At 46.5% G+C, this 26,218-nt stretch overlaps 2 protein-coding genes across 7 annotated transcripts in view; both read left to right on the forward strand.

The window, feature by feature from the left end:
- The window catches only part of LOC119390650 (gastrula zinc finger protein XlCGF57.1-like), a 504,324-nt gene that overhangs the window by 455,963 nt on the left and 22,143 nt on the right, over positions 1–26,218 (forward strand). The window lies entirely within an intron of this gene.
- LOC119390659 (gastrula zinc finger protein XlCGF57.1-like) overlaps positions 1–26,218 on the forward strand; it is a 447,432-nt gene that overhangs the window by 127,159 nt on the left and 294,055 nt on the right. The window contains exon 2 of one of the 3 annotated variants that reach the window (XM_049415133.1): positions 9,415–9,445. In XM_049415133.1, the coding sequence (XP_049271090.1) occupies positions 9,415–9,445 (31 nt within the window). Of the gene's footprint in view, positions 1–9,361; positions 9,446–21,706; positions 21,961–26,218 lie in introns of those variants that run through there. The other 2 variants (XM_049415134.1, XM_049415132.1) reach the window with 2 other exon arrangements.

Here is a 26,218-nt window from a genome sequence, read left to right on the forward strand (position 1 = left end):
TTGTTTGTTCGTTTTTGAAGCCAAGATGGCAGCGCCCACGAGACGCAAATGGGGTAGTTTGTTTTAGAGCACTGCACGGGCCGATTTTTCCGGCCCGGGCCCGGCCCGGCCCGAAAACACCATGCTCCGGCCCGCCCGAGCCAGGCCCGGTGTTCTTAAATGTGGCCCGTACCCGGCCCGGGCCCGAAAGGTTTGGGCCCGGCCCGGCCCGTTTCGGCTAGTTATGCCTTGAGCATAAAGGAGGCACTGTCCAACCTTCGGCTATTGTGAAGATACCTGCCGCACACAATATATTTTCTAGAGATTGTTTTAGGAACTTCTTTGAGTCTCACGACTTTCACTGGTACTGTGTATACTTTCGGTGAATTACGCGCGTAACACTCTTGCGAAATGATTGCAGGGCAATATAAAATATAATTGGAGTCATAGCTGACTCTTTCATGTACGCACGCCGTGTTAACCACGCAATCTCATTTTAGGGGCTTAGCTCCTCTTAGTCTAACCTTGTCACGTCTCCGTTGTCCGGCGTATCTCCCGGCAGCCGGCAGTAAACGGCAGTATCTGTCCGGTGGTGGTGGTGGTGGTGTGCGGCGTGACCACCCTTACTGCGCATGCGCATACCCTCTCTACACACCTCTCCACTCCCCTCACCATTCCCCATGTCCTCTCCCCCTCTCCCCTTTCCCTCTCCACTCACCCTCTCCCCTTCCCCTCTCCCATACCCCTCCCCACTTCCCCTCTCCCCTCCCCCACTCCCATAACCAGTCTTAAAAACGGAGGGGGCGTGCCCACATGAAGGCTCCCTCAAGACAATGCGCTGCGACAGTACGTGATATGTATCGCCCTCTCCTCTCCTACGCTTCCCCCTCTTTCTCTTCTCCTAGCAGCCAGCAAAGAGCTGCGTACATCGTCTTGTATGTCAGTGAGGAAAATGCGTGTCATGGTTTTCATGCTAACTCCTATTATTTATGTTCGTCTCACACTAACGTCGCGCAATACCAACTTCGGCGTAGATCAAGCTAGCGAAACGGCCGCCAGCGCACCATGAGCGTGGCACGTAAGTCATGCTGTACATGAGATGCGTGTCATGATTTCCGTGTTAACTCGTGTTATTTATGTTCGCCACACAGTCACGTCGCAAGATACCAATTTTGGTGTATATAAAGCTAGCGAAACGGCCGCCAGCGCACCATGAGCGTGGCACGTAAGTCATGCTGTACATGACATGTGTGTCATGATTTTCATGTTAACTCGTGTTTTTATGTTCGTCACACAGTCACGTCACGCAATACCAATTTCGGCGTAGATCAAGCTAGCGAAACGGCCGCCAGCGCCCCATGAGCGTGGCACGTAAGTCATGCTGTACATGACATGCGTGTCATGATTTTCGTGTTAACTCGTGTTATTTATGTTCGTCACACAGTCACGTCGCAAGATACCAATTTCGGGGTAGATCAAGCTAGCGAAACGGCCGCCAGCGCACCATGAGCGTGGCACGTAAGTCATGCTGTACATGACATGCGTGTCATGATTTTCATGTTAACTCGTGTTTTTATGTTCGTCACACAGTCACGTCACGCAATACCAATTTCGGCGTAGATCAAGCTAGCGAAACGGCCGCCAGCGCCCCATGAGCGTGGCACGTAAGTCATGCTGTACATGACATGCGTGTCATGATTTTCGTGTTAACTCGTGTTATTTATGTTCGTCACACAGTCACGTCGCAAGATACCAATTTCGGGGTAGATCAAGCTAGCGAAACGGCCGCCAGCGCACCATGAGCGTGGCACGTAAGTCATGCTGTACATGACATGCGTGTCATGATTTTCATGTTAACTCGTGTGTTATTTATGTTCGTCACACAGTCACGTCACGCAATACCAATTTCGGGGTAGATCAAGCTAGCGAAACGGCCGCCAGCGCACCATGAGCGTGGCACGTAAGTCATGCTGTACATGACATGCGTGTGATGATTTTCATGTTAACTCGTGTTGTTTATGTTCGTCACACAGTCACGTCGCAAGATACCAATTTTGGTGTATATCAAGCTAGCGAAACGGCCGCCAGCGCACCATGAGCATGGCATGTAAACCATGCTGTACATGACATGCGTGTCATGATTTTCATGTTATGACTTGTCATTGACGTTCGTCATACAGTCATGGATGAACACGTATACTGTACTACATAAATGACTTTAGCGGATGGCGCGCAAATAAATAATCGCGCTTCTCAGCAACAATAAATTATCCCATGATGTTGTCAAATCGGCTTTATTAAAGGGGCCCTGCAACACCTTTCTGAGTTATATTGGAATAGTCTCATTATTGACGTATGACTCTTCACGAGTCATATGCCGCAAAAATTTTTCGAATCCGTCAAGTCTAAGTGGTGTTACCAAATTAGAGAAATCACGTTCCGCAGCTTTCGCCTCCACTCAACGCCGCGAGCGCGCGGAAAGCTAGGCAGCGAGTCGAGGGAGGGAGCGCAGAGGAGCGAGGCTCCGCCCAAGAGCGCCGGCGGAATTTTTTTCTTCATTTTTTTTCTCTCTGACGTCTGGGCGCAACCACGTGGTCTGTGCCGCCACTTCCGGTCGGCTTGCGTCGTTCTCGTCGAGCGGAGCCGATCGCACTGTGTATCGCGCGTGCTTGAAAACTGCGCGTCGGTTTGGTAACGTTGGGTGTGCACCTCGAACGCCGTAGTGTTTTCATCGCTCTGCCAACCATGGAAGCAAACCTGCGCGCTCGTTTGGAACGAATGACAGCTGAGATCGGTTTCGGCCCATACTCCGATACACCGCCTCGTAAGACGGCACTGGCAGACGACCCCGAAGCGCCGCCATTACCGTACGCCAACATTGTTATCGGAGACATGCTGCGCCCCTGCCTCGGTCGGTCGTGAGAACGTGCCGACGATGCAGTTCCCAGCTGACGAGGCAACACTCGAACGGCTGCCACTCTCAACGGCAACCGGCGATGGTCAAAAGCACAGAAATATTCACGTTTTCGGCACTGCGCATGGCGAAGAAAACGGAACCACGCAACTACGAGCAGACGAGCTGTCGGTGAGACCGGAAGTGCTGATATTAATGTTCGGTGTTTTTAACGCGATAACAGAATATAAACATACATATTATCTACTTATTGAACTCAAAATTAACAACGAAAGTAATAATGAGGGTGTTATCGTGATTATAACATCAGCCAATGGTGGAACTGCCGACAATCGCGTCATATTTTGCGGACTAATACATCATTTGTCGAGAGAAGAGGGAGCGATTTTCAGCTGACTTTGAGAATTTATTGTAAATTCCAGGCCGTGCGCATCGCTATAATATTTGGCTCGCGTGTTCTCGGGAGCCTCGACTACCGATCGGCAGCGCTTTTCGAGCACGCTCAAAAAGTGTTGCAGGGCCCCTTTAATGAATAAAGCACAACCAAATGTGGCACAAAACACGTCGGAAGGTGACCGCACAAGGTGAAGCTGAGTGGCACGGCAGCAACGTAAAAAAACCACAGCATATCCACGGAGTGAATGACGATGAGTGGGCGAAGCTGCGGAGGTTCATCGGTAAACCGTGAATCTTCCGTGAATTCTGCCCAGTACATCATCACCGACGTGAGATCGGGTGCGCTTATACTAAAGGTTCGATGGGAGTTATGACGACTTGCAGCTCACTTTAATTTTACATGTACGCTGTGAATTTTCATTGTTTAATCACGCACAGGAGAAATCGCACACACGCACTACCTTGGAGGTCAAAATCCAGTGCCTATATATATACGGGGTGGTCAGTGAACGGTTGTGCAGCGCGAGCGGTCGGTTTTTGTAGCGTTAGCTACACTTGCCTAGCCTCAGCTGGTTTCGCGTGGGTCATCATGAGCCGTGCTGCGCATGCGCGAGGGTGAGTGCGGAGCCGGCATCTCACGCGCTCTCAGCCACCGCCGCTGCTGGTGGCGGAGAGCGAGAGGAGCGGCGTCGGCCGGGCAGACAGACTGGCGCCGACGAGCGCGACTCGCCGCTGCTGCTCTGCGCATTCGAGAGGGGTGACGTCGTAGCCATGGCGGCGCGCAGCTGTTCGCCTTCGCTGTGCAGTCGCCGTCTGACAATTCGCTGGTGCCGCTTGATAGCTTATGTCTCTGACTGGCGTTTGCAGGTGGATAACGCCATGGAGAAAGAGATCGCAAATGCTGCTCAACGGCGCAGAAGAGCCGAGAAGCTTATGTCATCGGATCCCGAAGTAGTTGCCTGGCAATTAGCGGTTCAGTGTACGAAGAATGAACAGAGGAAGGCTAAACGTGCTGCGGAGACACTGGAGGAAAGGGAGGAACGTCCAGCAAAGCGGCGTCGCCAGGATGCTGAGCGACGTGCCCAACCATCTCTGCAGCAGCAACAACAAGACGCCGTCGATGACGTCAAGGCTCGCCGATCGACTGCCTATACTGTGAAACTTAGCGAAAGCGCCAGTGCGACTCGGACCTTCGAGACGGACTTCGCAAACACTCCGTTTGGATACGTATGCGACGTGTTTGAAAGACTATGGCACATGAAAGATTTGACGCCGCTAAGTAGTGCCATGCGTGAAACGTTGAGTTTAGTGGCGGCGCCTGAGTGGGGTGAAACCGTGGCGCGGGTTTGTACAACGTGCAAGAACTTTCTCGTTAAGCGGAACGTTCCGCTCTTTAGCGTTACCAATGGGTATCGTTACCCGGCCATGCCGCCAGGTTTACCGGTTCTGAACGATGTGGCCGAATGTGTGTCATTGAAGCAGCAGTAAGCATGACAATCAAGCTAATCCTAGACAATCTGGAAAGCTCAGAATAATCAGCTGAACCTTTGCTAACGCTACGTATATCCTGGCATAACCGAGCTAAGCCACTGCAATTTTTTTCAATCAAGACGCTGCCGCGACGCTGCCTCGCGACGCTGCCTGCGTTGGCGCCGCGAGGCAAGATAGGGGGGGGGGCGTAGGAGAGGAGAAAGAGGGGGAAGCGTAGGAGGGGAGAGGGCGATACATATCACGTACTGTCGCAGCGCATTGTCTTTAGGGAGCCTTCATGTGTGCACGCCCCCTCCGCTTTTAAGACTGGTTATGGGAGAGGGGGAGTGGAGAGAAGGTGTGTGGAGAGGGTATGCGCATGCGCAGTAAGGGTGGTCACGCCGCACACCACCACCACCACCGGACAGATACTGCCGTTTACTGCCGGCTGCCGGGAGATACGCCGGACAACGGAGACGTGACAAGGTTAGACTAAGAGTAGCTACGCCCCTAATAAAATTCTGCATGAATGCACTCCAAGTCTCGTCAAAGAAACTGCACTGGCTTCCGCATTAGCTGGCGTGGTCTCAGGCCCAATATCTTGCACAAACAGCAGTGAAGAAAAGCTGCATACAGAGAAGGCAAGTAAGCTACGCAGGATTTACAACAAATAACAGATCATCAAGTCACTCTAAAGAAACATTTCCAATTACAGATATGATAAAATGATGTCATGTATAAAGAAACGACAATCAATCATAACCACACCTACAGGCGAGGCGCCTATAGGGCTGACGCGCTGGAGTTTTGAGTACTGTGGCGGAGCCTGGTGGCGTGCGCCGAAGTTGCTTGGGTAGTCAAAAATGGACGCCGAACGGTGAGTTACGCAGTTCTCAGTTGCTTTGAGCGTTTTACTTAATTTTGCGCCTAGTTTTCAGGCTCAAAAAGTGCTTAAAACGTACGCAGGAACTTGTCCGCTATGCCTGCAGAGTCTGACATGCTTGACAAGCGATCCCTGCTTCGACAAACCGTGCCGAAAGCAGGTGGTCCGGGCGACGGCTCTGAGCAGCGCGCGGTCCCGAAGCGCGGTCGCCGCCGTTATTGTTGCGTGGTTAATTGCCTCGAACATGGGGGTAAGGATACTAATGTGCGGTTTTACTGCTTCCCCTGAAAGCCGTACGAAGTGGAGCGACGGAACCGCTGGATACGTGCCGTCCGACGCGTGGAGTACGCGAGCAAAACGTGGTTTGCAACGTAACGTGCCGATTACTTTTCGTACGCGCGTGCACGCGTTTATATATATATATATATTCCCTGTGTGCAGTCCAGACAGCACGCCGTGGCTGCCGACGGCGATCACGAGGATATGCAGCCGGCATTTCGTGGGAAACGAGAAAAACGATGCCATGTGCCTACGATTTTTCCGGCAGCTTACAGCCGGCTGCTTCCAGCGGCCGGCTGTAAACATTGCGCGCCGTCGCTTCTCGACCGCCACCGCACGCTGACAGAATTTGACGACTTCCCTAGAAGCAAATGTTGAAAATTACGACCGTGCATGGGGAAAAAGTGTGTTTGCGACTGAATGCGGCAGAAAACGGCACACGGCGCGAATGCGCTCATTCGGGCCGCCGACGGCTAGCCTTCGTCACTGAACCTTTCTTGATTCCGTTTCGTCGTGTAATGCAAATCATTTCGGCTTTCTTAACAGCAATCTTTTCGTTTATGCACTGTCGTTAATCGCGCGAGCATGCCTCGTAAAACTTAACTCGAGTTCAACGTCGTATGAGATTCGCTGCACTTGCGAGTTGCAGCGCGCCGAAATGGTTCCTTCAATCTCCTGCACGTCGTAAACATACTTGACGTTGACGAGCTTCCTGCGTTTACGCAGATTGCTTGGCCTGAAGAACTCAGCCACGCCAGAAATTGGCCGAGATCTAAAGCGCAGCACAACCGACAGCGGCGGCTCCATTGCGCATCTGATCTTAGTGCTGCATGCGGCCGCCAGTCTGACTACTCGAAACCAAAGAACTTATCGTAGGGGGCGCTTTTTAGCACCGTTTTCGCAGCGCCGCCTGGGCAGCCAGTCAGGCCTATACGGTAGAAGCTTTGCACTTTGTCAGCGACAGGCCGGCATAGTTGTAAGCATGCTTGCTTAAACTATGTCGGCCTGTCACTAGCGTGCGTGCGTGGAGCCACGAGCTGTAACGCGCAAAACATAATTACTCAAAATAGGGCGAGTCAGTCTGGCTTACGATTCGCACCGGCGCGTATAGTTTCGAGTTCGACCACGCGGTTCAACCTAGCAAAGAACTGTTCACATTTTAATCACAATTCTAAAACCTATCAGTAAAAACGACGAAAAGTCAGGTGCACTTACCGAAAAAAGCACTCTATCCGAACGTGCACACGTTCTTAGCTGTTTGTCTGGCTGCAACGAAGGCTGTGAGCAGAACAATCGCTTCTTGAAACGAACGTACCGTCGCAAAAAGCATAGTAAAGCTTGTTTCACCAAACACTGATGGAAAATATGCGACAGACAGTATGATCACCGTTACTTGATGCCAAACAGCCCGTAATCCGTTCATCCGTTCACAAACAAAAGCTGACAACGCTACACAAAACGCAAATGACCGCCGGCCGTCGCCTAGCTCTGCTGCCGATAGAGCCGAGCCGCTGCGAACTGGCGCCTGGCGGCTGGCGCGAACTAGTGGAGGAAGAGGGGAAAGGGGGAGGAAGGAACAAGTATCCTGAAACAAGCCTCACCATTTACTTGATCAAGCTGAGCACAGCGTCACCATTCAACAGAAAATACACAACGGTTTTCACAAAGTGATCCCGCCTATTGCTCAATATTTAGTGAACATTCTTGCCACTAGGTGTATCTGCCATAGACATTGAGTCAGGGTGGAGCGCCGAGTGAAAAGATGTTCTTGAATGCAGGGGTAAACCACTGATCTCCACTAGGAGCATGCGCTGACATGCGCGCTTCGACAACACCCGCTTCGAGCCTCCGAGCCTCCGACTGCGTAGCATCAGTAGCATGCTTGCCTGGCTTGCCTGCGTTTGCTTCTGTTGTCGTTCTCTGTTGCGCGAGCGTTGCGCGGCCTTAGCCGCCTGCTGATAGAAACCCGCGTTGCGGAGCGAAACCAATTATTTTGAGGGCTTTGTTTTCTGCGTCTCTTCTTTCACTAAAGCAACATGCATTCACCGCTCTTTAGACATGCCGTTTTGGCGTCTTTGCGCTCGTGGACAAAACATTTGAAGAATCATTTAGATAGTCGTTGCGCGCGCACTTTCCCCCACAATGTCTAAAAATGTCTCAAAGTAGACGTTGTGGACTTCTTTGGCAGAATACACTCTGGCTATGTCGTAGCTGTTGAAAACGGTAATAAACAGTACGCAGGCATATTTGAGAGGCGAGTGCTTTATTTTGCAAAAATGTCTATTCTTGATCTTCTCTTAAACCAAGACGTCTATAGCCGTCCGCAGCCGTTTCGAGACGTCTTTTAGAAGTTTTGTGTTACATGGGGAGTCACCGCCACCGTAGTGCCATAGATCTGTCAAAGCGAGGCACACCCGTTAACGAGCGAGCCACCGTCCTCGTGTCAGATGTGTGTACAGTAACGGTGCGTTGAATAAAGGGTGGTTTAAATAAAACTAATCAGTCTGTGTGTTGGGTATTCCCAGAATCCCGGATCGCTTCTCTAGCCTCATCACTCCAGTTGTGAGCCACACTCGGGGAAACGCAACGTTAGGGAAACGAGTGTCTGTATGGTCTGGCGCCTCACCACTAGTAATGAGAAAATCAACAACGGCGTTCGCCCTGTGATAAGAGTCGCTGTGCATCTTGCACTTAAAGTGCACGAAAAACAGCTCCTGAGATATTAATGACTCACAAGTCGCGTTGGCCAGTCTACGGGCATGTGAGCGTAGCTGCATACTCGAAATATTTCCCTAGATACAAACGCGCACATCTTATATACACTAATCTAGGCAGTTTACCGTTGCTTTCCTTACACGGTACCCAAGAACGTCTTTCACTCACTATATATAATGGCGGAAACTTATATTAGGCGTGTCTTGAAATCCCGTGTAGCATACCGTTGGAGCAAAATTGTAGACGTCTTGTACTGTGCAATTTCTGTGCACGCCAATGCACTCCAGGTGGTTAAATTACCCGGAGCCCTCAACGACGGCGTCTCATATAGCCTGGGTCGCTTCGGGAAGTTAAACCCCACAAAACAACAAAAACAAAGCCACACAACGTGCACACGCAATTATACATATACGTATGAGACCCGGGCCTAATACGGGCCTGGCTCAGGCCCGAGCCCGAAGATCACGGGCCCGAGCCCGGCCCGGGCCCGATCCACCAACCCCTTACCCGGCCCGGCCCGCGGGCCGGGCCGGGCTCGGGCTTTCGGGCCGGCCCGGGCCCGTGCAGTGCTCTAGTTTGTTTACGCTGTGCCACCGTAAAAAAAGACGTGTCCCGGGCGCTCGCACCGTCACCGTGTGTAGGTTTTCAGCGTCAGTCGCCCTTCTTATCCTAAATAACCAGCGTACCCACCCTGTGTTTATGGTTTACGCTTCAAAGAAGAGCTGGCGGACGGAACTTGGACCGATTGTGTCACCATGCCTGCCTTTTGCTCTGCGTACGGCTGTACGAGCACCGGCAGCCAAGACGATGTAAGTAGTGTTTCACAACTTCCCACGTGAGACTACTGACAACTGAACATTATCGGGAGGTAACTCATGGGATCCAGACCTACACTTCCCGCGTGAGAAAAAACGACTTAAGTTGATTGCTGATGTAAAAGGAAGTAATTTCAAGCCTTCGAGAACCACTGTTCTCTGCTCCAAACATTTTCGTGACAGTACCACCTCAGAGTTTATCGCTAATGCATGTGATGGAAATTCCGATCTTTGCTCACGAACGGAGTGAATGGCAAGCTCCGAGAGCAGCATTCTCGAAGAAATGAGAACGTGAGGCAAGGTGTCCAACGTTGGAGCTTAATATGCCACACGTAAAAAAAAAACGCCAGGCCTGCGCTGAAACCGCAGCACAGTCACAGCGAAAGCTGGAAGAGCGGCGTTTCTAGAGCCCGTTAAGCTCTCTTGGGGCTACAATACAAGTACACTAGAAAGGTACCCACTACGCCACAAATCAAAATTTTTGTGAAGTTGGGAAGCACCCACTAAGCCATTATTCGTCATTCTATGGAGAAGCGAGGCACCAGCTACACGTCTGTAAGGCATTATGTGCACTTTGTTGACGTGACGACTGATGACGATGAAGAATTATGGCTCAGCCCTTTGTAATGGGTTGGAATCTTTAAACGGCCCACCAGTTATGTAATTTACATTGGGTGACGCCCGGTCGCTATTTCCCTCTCCCGTCATGCTGTATACGTTGATGTGGAAGAGAGACGGGGGGGGGGGGGAGAAGAACTTTACTGAGACCCCGAGGAAATGGATCATGCGCTTATGGGCTTCCTTGGCAACCAATACAAGTGCACTTGCGAGGAACCCACTACGCTATAAATCATTGCAATCTTACTGAGACCCCGAGGAAGTGGATCATGCGCTTATGGGCTTCCTTGGCAACCAATACAAGTGCACTTGCGAGGAACCCACTACGCTATAAATAATTGTAATTTTTTAGAAGTAGGGCATCAGGCACTGTGCCATTTTTCGTCATTCTACAGAGAGCGTTGGTACATGCTAAACGCATGTAAGGGATTATGCGCACTTTGTTGATTCTGCGCCTGATGACGATGAAGAATTATGGCAGAGCCCTTTTGTAATGGGTCAGAAGCATTCAACAACCTACTCGTTGCGCAATTCGCAATTGTTTGACGCCTGGTTACAGAATTCGCGTTGTGCGACGCTTGGTGCTTATTTTAATCTTCTACCACGCTATATTGCATATGCTAATGTGGTTCCTTCCCGACATGAAGCCTGTATAGGACCTTTTTGCAAAGCAGTTTCAAGCACCGGCATGGCCCAGAGGTTGAATACTGGGCTCCCACGCAGAGGGCCCAGGTTCGAACCTCGTTCCATCCTGGAATTTTTTTCTTATTTAGTTTTTTTTCTTATTTCGAGCGATACTGGTTACGGACACCGGCGGCGGCGGCGGCGGCGGCGGCGGACAACTACGGCGCCAAAAACGGCCGGAGAAATGATCTCATAACAGCTTTCGCTGTAAAAATTGCAATTGGTGCAGTTCTATAACCTGCGCTCAATGCCGCTCCACTACTGTGAAATCCGAGGAAGTGGGTATCGCGGGTACCTAGCGATTGCTGTTTGTAGAGTTCCCACTGCTCCGTTTACCAAACAGTTGATACTGTCAATGTTTGAGGTGAGCGTGTAGGGTTTCCCCGGCACGAGTAGAATCTTGGTAGGGAGATTCACAAACTCGGTGTGCAACTTGCGCGCTGCTTTTTGCTGCGCTTTATCGAGTTCCAGCTTGTTACGGCAGTCGAGATATTTGTCGTCTGCAGCGAGTTCCGTTAAGTTGTTTCCCCTGCATATGGCTAGAAAGATTTACATTACCTAGTGTCCTGAGCGCGCCGGCCGGGAGGAAAGCGTTTGTGATACAGTCGGCAGGTGGCGTGGCAGCCCGCAGATGGGGAAGCGCTTTACTGTTTGAAGCGAGATTGGGTTGCCTTAGAACGCATAGTTATAAAGCGAGATTCAGTAAAGAAGAAGAACAATGCACATGCTGTGGGGAAGATAAGGAAACGGCGGAGCATGTTCTGATTGAATGTGGAGATATCCACCCAGGTGTACGTTTGGGCACGAGCCTACCTGAAGCCTTGGGTTTTAGGGACAACAATGGAAAGCTGAACACGCCTGCGATAGAAGTAAGAGACGGTTAGAGTATTGGTGGCAGAAAATTAGAAAGGAGAAAAATAAGTAGTGGGAAAAATAAGGACATTCTGCCGTAAAGGGCAGAGAACTGGGCTGTGAATTTACGTTTTTTTTTTCTGTAGTAAGGTAGATTTGATGGAAGTAGCGGCATTAGACCAGCATGAAAAAAAAAAAAAACGAAAACGTTTTTTATTTGTGGAGCCTGGTGGCACACTTGTCACCGACCCATTGTAAAGGGGACGCTCATAGCATCCATCCATCCATCCATGCACGGTACGGCCGCCGCCGTTGCAGATTACCGGAGGAAAGCCTAGCACTCGCCAACGCGGCGTTGTATTTTTCATCGTTCAAGTGGTGCTAATTGTTCAAGGGTCATGGGTTTTTTAGGTGTGATGATAATTCCCTATAAAACGAAGAACACTGGACGTTGTTGATTTGTTACTGGCTGAAACTCTTGGTACTGGTCGTCGACAGAAAAGGCATCCTTGTTCCGAGTACTGGCATGAAAAGAGTTGCTTTAGAAGTAAGGTCGTGCGATACCGAGAGCTGAAAGGCAGCTGACAGAGAACTCAACACAATGCAAGAAGTGTTTCGGCTCAAGGCACGTAGAAGAGAACGACGTTGGGCTGGTTGGCATTGCGTAGACTGAAGTGAACGACAGCGCATACAACGTGATCTGTTAACTCGGGCGCATTTTTTTTTAAATGGGGTTATAACCATGAGAAGAAAAAAGAGAGCCAAGTGGGCTAAGACCTGTGTTCTATAGACAGCTTTTTATTGCAGAGTTCACATAAACTTGCTTCGTGTACGAATGTGTTTTCTTTTCAACTAGTAAATCTTTCAACCTGCGGACAAAACGTATACATGACGTTTTGACCAGCAGCTAGTGCACAGTAATAGGTACAAGTTCGAGAGCAGACAATTTTTTAGGTATGTTGCCACCTTTTCAAAAATCTTAGATTTTGACCCAAAATTGATTGTTTTGTGTTTGCCTTTGGGAGAACAGTTTAAAAGGGCTCTGCAAGTGTGTTGAGTAAAAATAGCAGAAGGTAATTATAATGTAATTACCAATATTACCCATAATACAGCCGTCACGGCAATAGTCATAATAACTACCAATCCAAACATACAAACAGAAAATGGCTTCGCAGCATTGTAGCTGTGTACGTAGGCTGTGCGATGATCTAGGATCCTTGGGCCATCACTATTATTAGGTACATTATAGCCTAAACCCAAAAGTAATGTCGTTTCAGAAGGTTGCATTTCAGTTGAAGTATTTCCTTTGTAAAACTGTGCTATGTCCGAATATCTCAGTAAACAATGTGTGGATCGATGGTATACTTTGTGTTAAAGGGACCGACAGCCGCTCAGAACATGAATTGAGATAACCCCACTAATAGAACGATTGTCTATTGTATTGTCTAAACCGAACCCTGTTTCTCTCAATAAATGCAGATTTATATTTTTATTTCTTCTGTCAAAATAATTTTTGGCACCTTTGGCGGCAAAAAAGTGAATGTGCACGTGTACCTATCACGCGACCTTTACTGGTGTGCGCTATTAATTGTCTTATTAGCGTTGAAATACAACACACTTTTTATGGTAATCTTTTCTAACGTAAAACGTGCAGATATGCATTCGTGTGCACTGAGCAGAACAGTGGCGCCGCATTCACTTGACGTATGACCTGATGCTCATGACAACTTGATCTGTTGTACACTTTTATTCCTTAACTCGGGCGCATTTTTTAAAAAGGGGTTAACCATGAGAAGAAAGAAAAGAAAGCCAAGTGGGCTAAGACCTGTGTTCTGTAGATAGCTTTTTATTGCAGAGTTCACATAAACTTGCTTCGTCTACGAATGTGTTTTCTTTTCAACTAATAAATCTTTCAACCTGCCGACAAAACGTACACATGACGTTTTGACTAGTAGCTAGTGCACAGTAATAGGTACAAGTGCGAGAGCAGGCAATTTTTTAGGTATGTTGCCACCTTTTTAGAAATCTTAGATTTTGACCCAAAATTGATTGTTTTGTGTTTGCCTTTGGGGGAACAGTTTAAAAGGGCTCTGCAAGTGTGTTGAGTAAAAATAGCAGAAGGTAATTATAATGTAATTACCTATATTACCCATAATACAGCCGTCACGGCAATAGTCATAATAACTACCAATCCAAACATACAAACAGAAAATGGCTTCGCAGCATTGTAGCTGCGTACGTAGGCTGTGCGATGATCTAGGATCCTTGCGCCATCATTGTTATCAGGTACATTATCGCCCAAACCCAAAAGTAATGTCGTTTCAGAAGGTTGCATTTCAGTTGAAGTATTATAATATCAAAATTTATTCATCATTTCAATATTTCTACCTAGTTCATTGCACAGACACAGGTAAAGGTCTAAGCAAGAAGCATGGAAAGTTTCATAGGAAAATACTTATCTGTTCCATAGCTATGCACTTTTTCGCAACAAAAACCTACTGAAAATCAAGTTTCAAGAAAAACAAGAATTAAATTTTCCAAATGTCATTTTCAATTTCAGTGTAGTCACGAAAAAAGGACTATAACTTTCGAACAGAACCGAATAGAAGCGTAATTTTTTGTGAACCACAATTCTGAATGTCCGTACATTTTTAGAACATCAAAAGTAAGAGCTCACTTTATCAAAAAAGCATTCCTTAACAATGTGAATAAGCACTAAAAATGACTTGAATAAGTTGCAGTGATACATAATGGCAATTGGTAAAACGGCAGGACGCAAGCGGGGGAAAGAAATAACAAAACGGCCGGAAGCGCACCATGACAATGGCATGTAAATCATACCGTACATGACATGCATAACATGATTCGCATATTAAGACCTCTCATTTATGTTCGTCATACAGTCACATCGCGCAATACCAATGGCGTATATCAAAGGAGCGAAATGGCCGCGAGTGCACCATGAGTAGAGCATGTAAATCATGCCATACATGACATGAATATTATGGTTTTTCATGTTACCACCTGTCACTAATGTTCGTCATACAGTCTCATTGCGCAATACCAGTTTTGGTGTATATCAAGCTATCGAAACGGCCGCGAATGCACCATGAGCGTGGCATGTAAGTCATGACATACATGGCATGCATGTCATAGTTTTCATGTTATCACCTGTTATTCATGTTCTTCATACAGTCACATCGCGTAATACCAATTTTGGTGCATATCAATCTAGCGAAACGGCCACGAGTGCGCCATGAGCATGGCATGTAAATCATGTCGTACATTTCATGCATGTCATGATTATCATGTTACCACCTTTCATTTACGTTCGTCATACAGTGGCGTCGCGCAATACCAATTTTGGTGTATACCAAGCTAGCGAAACGGCCGGGAATGCACAATGAGCGCGGCATGTAAATCATGACGTACATAACCTGCATGTCATGATTTCCATGTTACCACCTCTCATTTACGTTCGTCATGCAGTCGCGTCGCGCAATACCAATTTTGGTGTATGTCAAGCAAGCGAAACGGCACGAGTGAGTCATGAACATGACATGTAAATCATGTCGTGCATGTCATGCATGTCATGATTTTCATGTTACCACGTCTCATTTACCTTCGTCATACAGTCGCTTCGCGCAATACCAATTTTGGTGTACATCGAGCTAGCGAAGAGGCCGCGAATGCATCATGAGCGCGGCAATTAAGCCATGACATGCATGACATGCATGTCATGGTTTTCACCTTACCAACTGTCATTCATGTTCTTCATACAGTCACATCGCGCAATACCAATTTTGGTGTATATCAATCTACTGAAACTGCCGCTAGCGCATCATGAGCGTGGCATGTAAATCAGGTCGTACATGACTTGCATGTCATGATTTTCATGTTACCACGTCTCACTTACGTTCGTCACACTGTCGTGTCGCGTAACACCAATTTTGGTGTACATCACGCAAGCGAAACGGACGCGAATGCACCATGAGCGTGGCATGTAAATCATGACATACATGTCATAGATGTCATGGTTTTCATGCTACCACCTGCTATTCATGTTCTTCATAAAGTCACATCGCACAGTACCAATTTTGGTGTATATCGATCTAGCGAAACGGCCGCGAGTGCGCCATGAGCGTGGCATGTAAATCATGTCGTACATGACATGCATATCATGATTTTCATGTTACCACGTGTCAGTTATGTTCGTCATACAGAAATGTCTCGTCATACCAGTTTTCGTATGTATCCCTTCATTTAAACGGCCGCGAGCGCCCCGAGACCATGTCATGTAAATCATGCTGCACATGACATGCGCGTCATGATTTGCATGTTAGGACCTGTCGTTATGTTCGTCATGAACTCTTGTCACGCCGTACCAATTTTGGTATATATGAAATTAACGGAACGGCCGCAAGAGCCGAAAGGCCGTGGAATGTAAATCATGCTGTTCATGACATGCGTGTCATGATTTTCATGATATGACCTGTCATTTATGTTCGTGATAAGGCCATGTTATGACACACCAATTTTGGTATACATCCGATTAACGGAACGGCCAGGGAGCCCAAAGGCGGTGGAATGTAAATCATGCTGTTCATGACAAGCGTGTCATGATTTTCATGATATGACCTGTCATTTATGTTCGTAATAAGGCCATGTTATGACACACCAATTTTGGTATGCATCCGATTAACGAAACGGCCAGGAGAGCACAAAGTCGTAGGCGGCTAGATAGATAGATAGATAGATAGATAGATAGATAGATAGATAGATAGATAGATAGATAGATAGATAGATAGATAGATAGATAGATAGATAGATAGATAGATAGATAGATAGATAGATAGATAGATACGCTCAAAGTCGCAGAAGTTCGCTAAGAAATGCTTCGCATTTAAAGAACTCGGTGCCTAAAAGTGACGTGCGCGAAATGCCGCAAGCAATATTACTCTGGCGCGCGCAGTGCTACTCGGTATGCGGCCTACTACCCTGATAAATATACAACCCTGTTTCTTCAAATGTGGAGAGGAAATCTACCCTTTATTAGTGCAATCGCTGAGGGAAAAAGAAGACGATTAACGCTGCAACGTGTCGCGCGCAAAATACAGCACGAGCCATATTAATCGGACGTTAGCAGAGCTGTGCTGTATGTCGTCTGCTCAATGCCACGCGCCCTAGAGGTAGCATATACAGTAACTCTAACGCGCCCCTGCGTACAGCGCCCCTTGCAGCATCAGTGCAACTTGGGGACCGGTTTCCGCGGTCGCTTTTCACACCTCCCCATTCTAGCCACCCTAGCCATGCATTGAGTGCAGAACCAATCAAGCCGCAAGAGTTCAGGAATACAGGGTGCACAATTTTTTTCTTCTTTTTGTGAAAACCATAATGAAAACAACAAATGCAACAATTGCGCCCAAGCGGTTCTTGTACCCTTACGGGCGCCGTTGCACTTTCAGACGTTCTCCCATTTCGATCCCGCGTGCGTTCTTATTGCCTAACTTAGTGAAAAAGTGTAGTCTATATAACTGGTTAGTGCATACAACTTTATACCATCCACATTAAGCCTTCGCTTATGTTCCGTGCAGCCGAACTGTTCTAGTGCACGGCGAAAAATAAGTTGCTACAAACTCTGTTATAGTTAATTAGTTAAGTCTAATTGATATTGCACAAACCTGGCTTAAATCAGCACTAAAAGCAGAAAAAAACTGCAGTATTCGTTGCACGCTCAGAAAGCCCTCATCTGAAAATTTCACATCTGCAAAAAATTAAGCCACAATTAAGCGAGCTGTATATGCAGTAGTGATAAGTCATCTGCCAAAACTAATTGAGGAAGGATGGAGAGGTATATGTGCACATTGCATCGTTGATCATTGAAGTATTTATACGTATTTGTATAAATACGTAATTAGAAATATGTAATAAGAAACCAGATTTATGAAATGGCTTTGCGAAGTCAGACGAAATGACTGAGGATGCAAGAAGGCAAATGCCGACTCTAAACCAAAATTTTATTCAAATGCGCCGATTCAAATGTCCTGCGCATGCATTTGAATAAAATTTCAGTTGAGAATCGGTGTGTTCGTGTGTTCTCAATGATTTCATATTATTTCGCGGCGCCGTTTCATGAAATGAATCCACACCAACTCAACGAATTGTCACTTCTTTTAACATGTAGCTACACAGTATTGCAGTATTACTTGTGAGCGTTTATTACATATTGGCTGTGCTTCCTTTTTGCGAGGGTAGTGCGTGCCATGTGTGTGTGTTTGATTTAAAGTGTGGCTAATACTGCCTTCGTGTTCTTGGTGATGCTATGTTTTCCATTCGCCAGGCAGATATATGTGGGACGCAGTGTAATTTTTGTCCTTCAAAGTTAATTTTGGGGGTCAGTGGTAAGTGCGTATGGGTTGAAGCTCATCCACAATGTTCGAGATATTTGGTAGTGCGCACTCATCCACCTTTTGAGTGACCCTGATTTTTGCTTCGGAATGTAAAAATGCTTCCCAGCTTGTATGTCCTCTTGTTCTCCTCCTTTTGATTAACTGGGTGGCTGTATTCGAAGATGGTGGAATTCTGTGAGACCAGTAGTCCCTCTTAAACATATTGACTAAATTGTTCCCACATGATTTTTGATGCAGCACGAATGTTAACAGAGAAGACATATTTTTTGCTACGACACTTTTTCAGCTTGTCTCCGGATATACCTTGTTTTTGCTTTTCTCTCTTTGAACATAATGAAATTGTCAAAAGTTCGGCATTTTGAAAGGTGTCCGAGGCCTTCTTGTGCAGTTTTTGTGCGTTTGTTCACTCATTTATTACCCCAATCATTTAATTTAGTTCTGCCGATGAAATTATATGCGCAGTAAACATACGTAATCAATTTTATCGACATGCAATTCTGTCTTCCGAATTCCACCCAGCTTTACCTTTTTGGGGAAAAGAGGTCAGTCAGCAAGCTTTAGTTTCCAATGATGTGTTTTCCCGGATATAGGATGGACACGCATGCAGTGGTCGAAACATTGACTTCGAGCCTAGGTTGGCAAACTCACTTCGACTCAGAGTTACTCAGACCATGAGTCTTGGTGAGTCCGGGTGAGTAATATTTTGGTGAGTGAATCCGAGCGAGTCCAGTTGAGAAAAATATTGGTGAGTTTGAGTCCGAGTGAGCCCTTATCTCAAAATATTTCTTGAGTGAGCTCCACCTTTCATTGCCGACCTATGGTCCTATCTACTGATCTTGAGCATTACCATGGGCCTTATATCGGCTTACGTTTATACTCAAGCCTATTCACACATATCTCAACGCACTAGCGTTCACGCGCCACCTCAGTATTTATTGGTTGGAGGCATGAGTTGAGGGGGTGGAGGGTGCCATGACCTTTCCCCGCAAGCTCTTTCATGGGAAGTTCTTGATAAAAGTATTTCATGTACGTGAGTCGCGTATTTCATAAACATGTTCTTACTTGATTGAAACCACTAATAACACCTATTTGAAGGTATAAGATTATAAGGCGTATCGAAGAGCACCGATTATGTGAGATATTGGCCTTAAAGTGCATTGACCCCAAGGTCGAAAAAAGGTAGTTTTACGCTCACTGACTCATGAGTTGACGCACTCAGGCTCACTCAGACTCAAGCCATACCGTGAGTCTGAGTCTCAGTGAGTCGGACTGAGTAATGTGTTGGTGAGTTTGAGTCTGAGTGAGTCCGGTTGAGAAAAAATTTTGCTGAGTCTTAGTCCGAGTGAGCCCTCAGAGCAGAATGTATTTGTTGAGTGAGTCTGAGCAAGGTCCAACTTTTTTGCCAACCTATGCCTTGGTGTTTTGCTACGACACTTTTTCAGCTTGTCTCTGGATATACCTTGCTTTTGCTTTTCTCTCTTTGAACATAATGAAATTGTCAAAAGTTCGGCATTTTGAAAGGTGTCCGAGGCCTTCTTGTGCAGTTTTTGCGCGTTTGTTCACTCATTTATTACCTCAATCATTTAATTTAGTTCTCCCGATGAAATTATATGCGCAGTAAACATACGTAATCAATTTTATCGACATGCAATTCTGTCTTCAGAATTCCACCCAGCTTTACCTTTTTGGGGTAAAGAGGCCAGTCAGCAAGCTTTAGTTTCCAAAGCGTACATTTCTCTCTTCATGCCAACCGAACAAAATACTTATTATTGATGTTCACCTTGTCATAAACTAGTTTTACTTTTGCGCCATTTGCTTTCTCTCCTGCCACGCTGTGCCATAACTTCTGCTTTATTTCGCGAGAGCCGCTTGGAAAATCTTCAGATAAAGATTCGCCTTTTAGTTTATGCGCCGATTTCAATATGGACACCTTTTCGCGATAGTTGAGAATTTTCAAAATGACAGGATGTGACTTGCTTCGCTGTTTTCTTTTTTTCCCTAAAGTATGGCATCTTTATGCCATCTGCCTCCCTACCTAATGTTTCACAAACATATCTTCTTGTACCCTTTGAAGTAGTTCCTCGTTTGACTCATCAGTTGGCTCATTGAGACCATATATAACTAAATTGTTTTTATGCCTTCGGCTCTCTAAGTCATTGTCCCACAGTGCCAATACGTGACATTCAAGTTCAGAAACTGGCGCTTCCATATTTTCAACCATCAAGGCTAGAACATTCAATTTTTGTGACTGCTCATCGATGCCATATACGTTCAGTTATTCTTGAATGGGCAACAAGCTTTCACACGGCGTTTTTGACTTCCCAGAGTGTATTATAATCATTAGGAACTTCAAACTGCAATTATGAACACATATTTAAAAAAAAACAAGCTTGTGGCTCTTCTCGATTTGGCCCCAGTGGTCTGTCACATGCGTTTTAATTACTGAACACATGAGTTAGAATTAGAAGGGAATTATGCACGATTGTAGTATATGTATCCTTCGCGTGCTAGATTATGCATTGGCGCGTAAAATGTGCTTCAAGTTGTGGTCTGAAGCGCGGCGCTCTTGGATCACACGGACACAGTAAACGCCATTGTACAGCGAACACTTGGACATTTGTTTACTGCTTTTACAAAACGGTGAGCTCGCCAGCAGAATCTTATAAATAACTGCACTAACATGATAAATAATGCAATATAATGCGAATATGACACAACATAATGCATAATATGTACCACGAATGCGACTTCGGGGGAGATAGCTGAAACATTCGCTATCTGCCAAAATGGCGGCACGTGTGTTAGCACACCGTCCATTGCGTTGCTCGAATGTGACTTCATTGACTTACTTCGATAATACCTAATGATGCTGCAAGCCTGTAGTCTTTTTGTGATGTCCATAGGTTGCGCACATGTTGTGTTCTTTTTCTTTTCTTTCTTTTTCTGTTTACTTTGAATAAAGCACTCAGTCAGCGCTCGTGTTGTACAGTCTTCTTCTGTCTCTTTCGTTTTTTGCGCTGTTTCAAAATGAACCCAAACCAACTAGCCCAACTATACCTTTTGCTGCATATTCCTAACTTAAATAAGCACCTGATTTTAACCTGTGCCATTGTTCTTTTGTGCAATGTTTGAAGATAGGTTTCCAAACTGCCACTATTTATAAGTTTGTTCTTGGGGAACTGACACCTGTATTTTGCTTCATTACTCAGTTCTGAGGTACCGTTCAATCAAATTGGACCATATCATGGGAGCACCGTTTGCGGTGACGCCGCTAACGTTGGGCGACGTTTAGGTGGCTTTTTTTCTCGTGGTGGAAGTAGGGAATGCCCAATTTCTGTGGCACATACGAAGTATGAGTTTTCGCGCACGTAGGACAGACAAATTTGGGTTTCAGCCTCGCTGTAAAAATAACGCGCCACAAGCGTACTTCAAATAAGTTTCGGCGCTGCAGGGAAGCGCGCAAGAGCTCGAGTTGAGCGCTCACCAGCCAGCGGCAGCGCCGCCTGCCAGTCGGATCAGAAAGTATTACACTCCCTTTCAGCCGCTGCGGGCGAATCCAGACTATAGGTTTGACAGGACAGACGCTGCGGCCGCTATTGGCCTCTGACGGTCATGTGGCCTTATTCGCGCTACCCATGGAGCGCTACCAGACTGGTAACTTTTGCTTTTGTTTGTTCGTTTCTGAAGCCAAGATGGCAGCGCCCACGAGACGCGAATGGAGGTCGTTTGTTTACGCTGTAAGACGCGTCCCGGGCGCTCGCACCGTCACTGTGTGCAGGTTTACCGCGCCAGTCACCCTCTATATACTCAATAGCCAACGTACCCACTCTACGTTTATGGTTTACGCTTGAAAGAAAAGCTGACGGCGAACTTCCGTCTCACAGTATCATCATGCCTGCCTTTCGCTCTGCGTACGGCTGTCCGAGCACCGACGGCATGGATGATGTAAGTAGTGTTTCACAACTTCCCATGTGAGCAAAAACGAGCTGCTCGTTGGATCGCTGCTGTGGAAGGAAGTAATTTCAATCCTTCGTGAACCGCTGTTCTCTTCTCGAAACATTTTCGTGACAGTGAGTTTACCTCAGAGTTTAGTTTACCGCTAATGCGTGTAATGGCAATCCCAGTTAAATGTGCTCTACTAAGGCCAGGCGTGGTGCTGTGTATCTTATCTTCGTTTACGAACAGAGCGAATCGCAGGCAGCGACGGCATTCTCGAGGCAGGCATTCTCGAAGAGACGAAAACAGGGGGTAAGATGTAGAATGTCGAGCACGGCCGCTGAATGAAACTGCAATGTCGTTCTTGTGTAGCGATCGGTGTTATTCTAAATCTTTCTAAAACCGTCGATGTTTGAGATCAGCACGTAGTGTTTCCCCGGCACGAGCAGAACCTTGTTAGGGAGATTCGCAAACTCGGTGTGCAACGTACGCGCCACTTTTTGCTGCACTTTATCGAGTTCCTGCTTGTTACGGCAGTTGAGATTAGAGCATTGCACGGGACGGGATTCTCGGCCCGGGCCCGGCCCGGGCCCAGAACTCGTTCAAATGTACCCGCCCAAGCCCGGCCCGGCGACTCAAAGCGAGACCCGGGCCCGACCCGAACCCGAGAAAAAATTTCGCCTACCCGGCCCGGCCCGGCCCGACCACAGATCGGGCCCGACAGGGGCCCGACCTGACCCACTAATCTAGGTGGTTTTGCCCGAGCATAGAATAGACCACAAGGCGTTTTAAGTGGCAAATATCTACGCATGCTTGGCGCATGCTTCGCTAGCAAGTATACTTTAACCTACCGTACTTTCTTGTAAAAAGGGGCTGGCTCTCCGTGGAAACAATTGAGTGGACATACTGGGTACGATGAACGTTCGTTCGGCAGTGGTATACTGTACCTAATTTTCTAGGAATACAGTCGGGATCATCAAGAGCGTTTTGTAGCAGATATTGTTGGAAGAAGAGTGATATGCAGGATGAGACCGGTTTCGATAAGGAGCGCAATAGAAACAGAGTGGATAGACAACAGAACGCTCTCTTCACTTTGTGATTATTGCGCTCTGCATTGAAATTTTAATGGACACGAAAGTGAAACAATCAATCGGCTTAGATTGATAAATTGTACTCTGAGAAATCTAATGTTGTTAATTTCACAAACGCAGATGCATTAATAAAGGATAAAATTAAGGACAAGGTTTCATTTTTAAATTTCGCGCCAATATCTCCAGGCGTGATAACACGGATTTCGAAGCGTATTTTTCGTAGTTTGGTGATTTTGGCCTGTCGAAATTTTCTGAAGCTTCGTATTTTAAGTCTGTGCCCCCCCCCCCCCCCCCCTTCTCTCGGAAAACAATGCACTTGAATTTTAGCGACTATGAACTGCGTAGGGCCTTAGCTATAGCAGACGCCGTCAAAATCTATGACGCGTTTGGTGCGGGAATTTCAAGGTGGCGTTGCCAGCCGTAATTTCTTCTCGCGCGTTTTCTCGCTTCCCATGAGTCTTCGCGGCCGGCGTGGGGATTTTGCAATTGTGAAAACACTAATACGACGAAAATCGTTTTTCCTTTTAGTGTCCGTTTAAAGCGGTATGTAACGTCAAAGTCAACTGTGCACCCTTCTGGATATGTAGCTCATATATCTTAATCATAGTAGCACCTTTCTACATCAAGAGAAATAGAGGAAAACCGCCAGATTTATTACATTTGTTGTAATTACACTAACCTAGATAAAAATTATAACGAACTGCGCGCACCGCGTGCACTTTAGAAATACGTATCAGAAGCGGAAGGGAAAAAAAGAAACTATTTGCCATAGCATTTTTTTCATATATACCACACCACTGCTATTACATACAGTCTATTAGTTTTCGTGGCATAGTTTATAGTTTATTTGCTCGCATGTTATTGTACAAAAAATCAAATTATAAAAAGATTCTGCTATAAGCACAATCTAGGGACTTTAATAAGCACACCACGCGCCGTTGCATCACATGTCCTGCCGCGCTAAAGTTTCTTGCTTGCGCTAGTCCCAGGGGCGCACATCTGCCTTGCGAAATGTGAAGGCGTAGGCAGTCGTAGTTCTTAACTTCCACCACTGGAGCAAATTTAGGAGGTCTTTTTAAACCTCTGCAGAATGACAATGGCTGTCAAGCTGATCCCTTCATTTCTCTCGTTCCTGAACGTTGTGTCACTCTTCAATATAATCTATAAATGCCTCTGAGAGCTTGTCCTTGCAGTTTTCAGCAGTGTTTGTTATGCACGGCTTGCACAGGGCTCTGTTTTATTTTTATTTTTTAAAATAATATAATGGTGTATGCCTTCCTAACGATGTTGTACCCGTAGAATGTGGCCTACGCTGGTAAGACTACACTGGTAGGACAGGCAGTAGGTGGGCGAAGTGATCGCGATCTCTTTTCGGGGTTAATTCCAGTTTGGTAATAAAGGTGCGAATAAGCTTCTCCACGCTTACTTATTGGATGCATATGATTCGAGGTGAGGGGACATCACCCGGCATGGAATTCGAGAGTCTTATTTTGAGGCAGATACTTCGTCAAGCTGATGTACTTTGCCTTTATACATGAATATACATGTTTAATGGGCTTGTGCTACTCCTTCACATTCCAACGCTGTAGCTCTCGCAATATGTAGTGCAGCGGTCTCAAACACGCGGCCTGCGGCCCTCACATGACTGTCTTCGTCCCATTCTTTAAAATTTATTTAGACGTACGTTTTTGAGCTACACAGTCATGACAGGTGTAGAGCATTTTTTTTGTTCGTGAGGCATCGCCTACAGCCACCATGTGTTGATACATAACGGTGAAACAAAACACTATATTGCAGAATTGGCTTCCCGATTTTAGTCATTTTGGAGAAAGTATCGATATGTTGATTCGCCGCCAAATACCCATCAGAAATGACCCATATATGATATAATTAAAAGGTCTTTCAAATGGCAACGTTATCTGACATCTGGTACAACCAGGCCCGAAGCCAGGAATTCTTTTCGGGGGGAGGAGGGGGGGGGGGGACACACACTTGCTGAAAACCTTCACTATTTGAGAAAAACACATATTTTCATTATTTATCTTTGGTAAAGACACCTACGTCACCAAAATTTCGGGGGGGGGGGGGGGGGGGGGGCTAGGGCGCCCTCCTAGCTACGGGCCTTCGTCACTGTCCTGGCCCTTGCGGAAGTAAATTTTCGTGAATGCGGCCCGTTAGCTGAGGTGGGTTTGAGACCCCTGATATAGAGCGGAACAAGACGAACGCTCAGATGTCAACAATGTGGGCACACAAAGCAGGCTGTGCATGTCCATATCGCGTCACATGACCTCTGGGAACCTAGACGAAGCCACGGAAAAAGAATGTCTTTATAGGGATTTTATGGAACAAGACTCCGCGCGGTCTTTTCGTTTTAGTGGAGGGCTGGAACTTTCGAGAACGTTTCCCCACCTGGAAGCTCCGTAATCGCACTTGCGATGATAAGTTATAGGTATAAATTTATCATATTACATTTATTACGGCGAGAACAGAATAACATTCGGGATATAATATAATAACGAATGCAAATAAAGCACGGAATAGCGAGATGTTCACTATATTTGCGCCTGGTGTACTTACTTTTAACTCGCCCGTTTCAGATAAACCAAGTAGCCCCATATGCAAAAGGCAAAAGAACATCAGTACTTGTCACTCATAAAACTTGTCCAAATAGCTTGCCCCACATAAAAAAAAAAAGAAAAAAGAATCGTTTTATCGAGATAAAGTCTGAAGCGTATATGTGCGCGCAACGCATGAGGAACACATTTGAAGGGACACTAAAGAAAAACAAAAACAATTCTTGTATTATCAGTAAATTACTCTTAAAATACCATAATGACCACGCTCGCTGCGACAAGAGTCTTCGTAAGCGAGAAAACGCGCAAAAAGAAAATGCGGGTGCCGACGCCACCTTGAAAATCGTGCAACAAACACCGTGACGTCATCGATTCTGACGGTGTCGACTGGGATCTACGTAGTTCCTAATCGGTAAAAATTAAGGACATTGACCTCTGAGAGGGCCATAGACTTAACATACGAACTTTCAAGAAGTTTAGTTGACCCGATGTCCCCAAAATACGACAAATACAGTTTAAGATCCGTGACGTCGCGCGGAGATTTCGGCGCGAAGTTTAAAAATGAAACTTTGCCCTTGATTTTTGTCCTTATGGTGGTTAAAC

This window comes from Rhipicephalus sanguineus, chromosome 4 (assembly GCF_013339695.2).
Source record: "Rhipicephalus sanguineus isolate Rsan-2018 chromosome 4, BIME_Rsan_1.4, whole genome shotgun sequence".
In the NCBI taxonomy this organism is placed as follows: domain Eukaryota; kingdom Metazoa; phylum Arthropoda; class Arachnida; order Ixodida; family Ixodidae; genus Rhipicephalus; species Rhipicephalus sanguineus.